At 65.3% G+C, this 1,714-nt stretch overlaps 1 protein-coding gene across 1 annotated transcript in view; it reads right to left on the bottom strand.

Annotated features, from left to right (window-relative positions):
- Positions 1-231: 231 nt before the first annotated feature.
- EIF3G (eukaryotic translation initiation factor 3 subunit G) overlaps positions 232-1,714 on the bottom strand; it is a gene marked incomplete at its 5' end in the record, with an annotated part of 1,894 nt that continues 411 nt past the window's right edge. The window contains 3 exons of the mRNA XM_041426871.1: positions 232-326; positions 778-884; positions 988-1,124. Of these exons, the coding sequence (XP_041282805.1) occupies positions 311-326; positions 778-884; positions 988-1,124 (260 nt within the window). The remainder of the gene's footprint in view (positions 327-777; positions 885-987; positions 1,125-1,714) is intronic.

Below are 1,714 nucleotides of genomic sequence, written 5' to 3'. Positions count from 1 at the left end.
GAACCAACTGGGACCAAACTGGGACCAAACTGGGATCCACTGGAACCAAACTGGGACCAAACTGGGACCAACTGGGACAAACTGGAACCAACTGGAACCAACTGGGACCAAACTGGGACCAAACTGGAACCAAACTGGGACCAACTGGAACCAAACTGGGATCCACTGGGACCAAACTGGAACCAAACTGGGCCCAACTGGGATCCACTGGAACCAAACTGGAACCAACTGGGACCAACTGGGACCAACTGGGACCAAACTGGGCCCAACTGGGCCCAACTGGGATCCACTGGGACAAACTGGGAGCGGCTCAGTTGGTGGAGGGCCTGGGGGGAGGAGAAAAGGAGTCAGGGCAGGTGAGAGGGACCCCAGGTGTGCCCGGGTGTGCCCGGGTGTGTGACCAGGTGGGTGTGACCCCCCCCAGGTGAGTGTGACCCCCCCCAGGTGAGTGTGACCCCCCAGGTGTGCCCAGGTGTGCCAGGTACGCACTTGGCCAACTCCACGTTGAGGATCAGGTGGGTGTGACCCCCCCCCAGGTGAGTGTGACCCCCCAGGTGTGCCCAGGTGTGCCCAGGTGTGCCAGGTGTGTGCCCAGGTGAGTGTGACCCCGCCCCAGGTGAGTGTGATCCCCCCAGGTGTGCCCAGGTACGCACTTGGCCCACTCCACGTTGAGGATCAGGTGGGTGTGACCCTCCCAGGTGACTGTAACCCCCCCCCAGGTGACTGTAACCCCCCAGGTGTGCCCAGGTGTGCCCAGGTGAGTGCCCAGGTACGCACTTGGCCCACTCCACGTTGAGGATCAGGTGGTCGTAGCCGAAGCCGGACACGCCCGCGATGGCCCGGGCCGCGTCCTCGCGCCGGTGGAAGCTGATGAAGGCGAAGCCCTGCAAGACACGCGGCTCCTCAGCACCCGGCACACCTGGCCCACCTGGCACAGCTGGCACAGCCGGCAGCGCCAGGTGAGCCCCGCCCGGGCGCCCAGGTGACCTTGGACTGCCCCGTGGTCTTGTCCTTGGCCAGGTAGATGCGGGAGATGGAGCCGAAGGGGCGGAAGAGCTCCTGCAGGTCGGTCTCGCGCGTGTCCTCCGACAGGTTGGTGACGCGGATGGTGGCGTTGTCATCGGCTGCGCGCCGCAGGTGAGGGCGGGGCCGGGCCTCAGGTGGGCCCGGAACCAGCCCAGGTAGGCCCAGGTGTGGCCCAGGTGTCCCCAGGTATCCCCAGGTGTGTCCCAGGTATCCCCAGGTGTGTCCCAGGTGTCCCCAGAGCCCTCCAGGTGTGTCCCAGGTGTCCCCAGAGCCCTCCAGGTGTGTCCCAGGTGTCCCCAGAGCCCCCCAGGTGTGTCCCAGGTGTGGCCCAGGTGTCCCCAGGTATCCCCAGGTGTGTCCCCGGTGTCCCAAGGTGTGTCACAGGTATCCCCAGAGCCCCCCAGGTGTGTCCCAGCTGTCCCCAGGTGTGTCCCAGGTGTCCCCAGAGCCCCCCAGGTGTGTTGCTACCCCCCCAGGTGTTTCTCTCCCCCAGGTGCGCTCACCTCTGCGGTTGGGCTGCATGGACTCCCCGCGCCGGCTGGCGCCGTCCCTCAGGTGTGGTTTTACCCCCCCAGGTGTGTTGTTACCCCCCCAGGTGTGTTTCTCTCTCCCCCAGGTGTGTTTCTCTCCCCCAGGTGTGTTTCTCGCCCCCCAGGTGTGTTGTTACCCCCCCAGGTGTGTTTCTCTC

The sequence above is a fragment of the Onychostruthus taczanowskii genome, unplaced genomic scaffold (genome assembly GCF_017590055.1).
Source record: "Onychostruthus taczanowskii isolate IOZ18803 unplaced genomic scaffold, ASM1759005v1 scaffold958, whole genome shotgun sequence".
Classification (NCBI taxonomy): Eukaryota; Metazoa; Chordata; class Aves; order Passeriformes; family Passeridae; genus Onychostruthus; species Onychostruthus taczanowskii.
The sequence above is the reverse complement of the archived record's forward strand: the minus strand, read 5'-3'. Positions and strand labels throughout refer to the sequence as shown.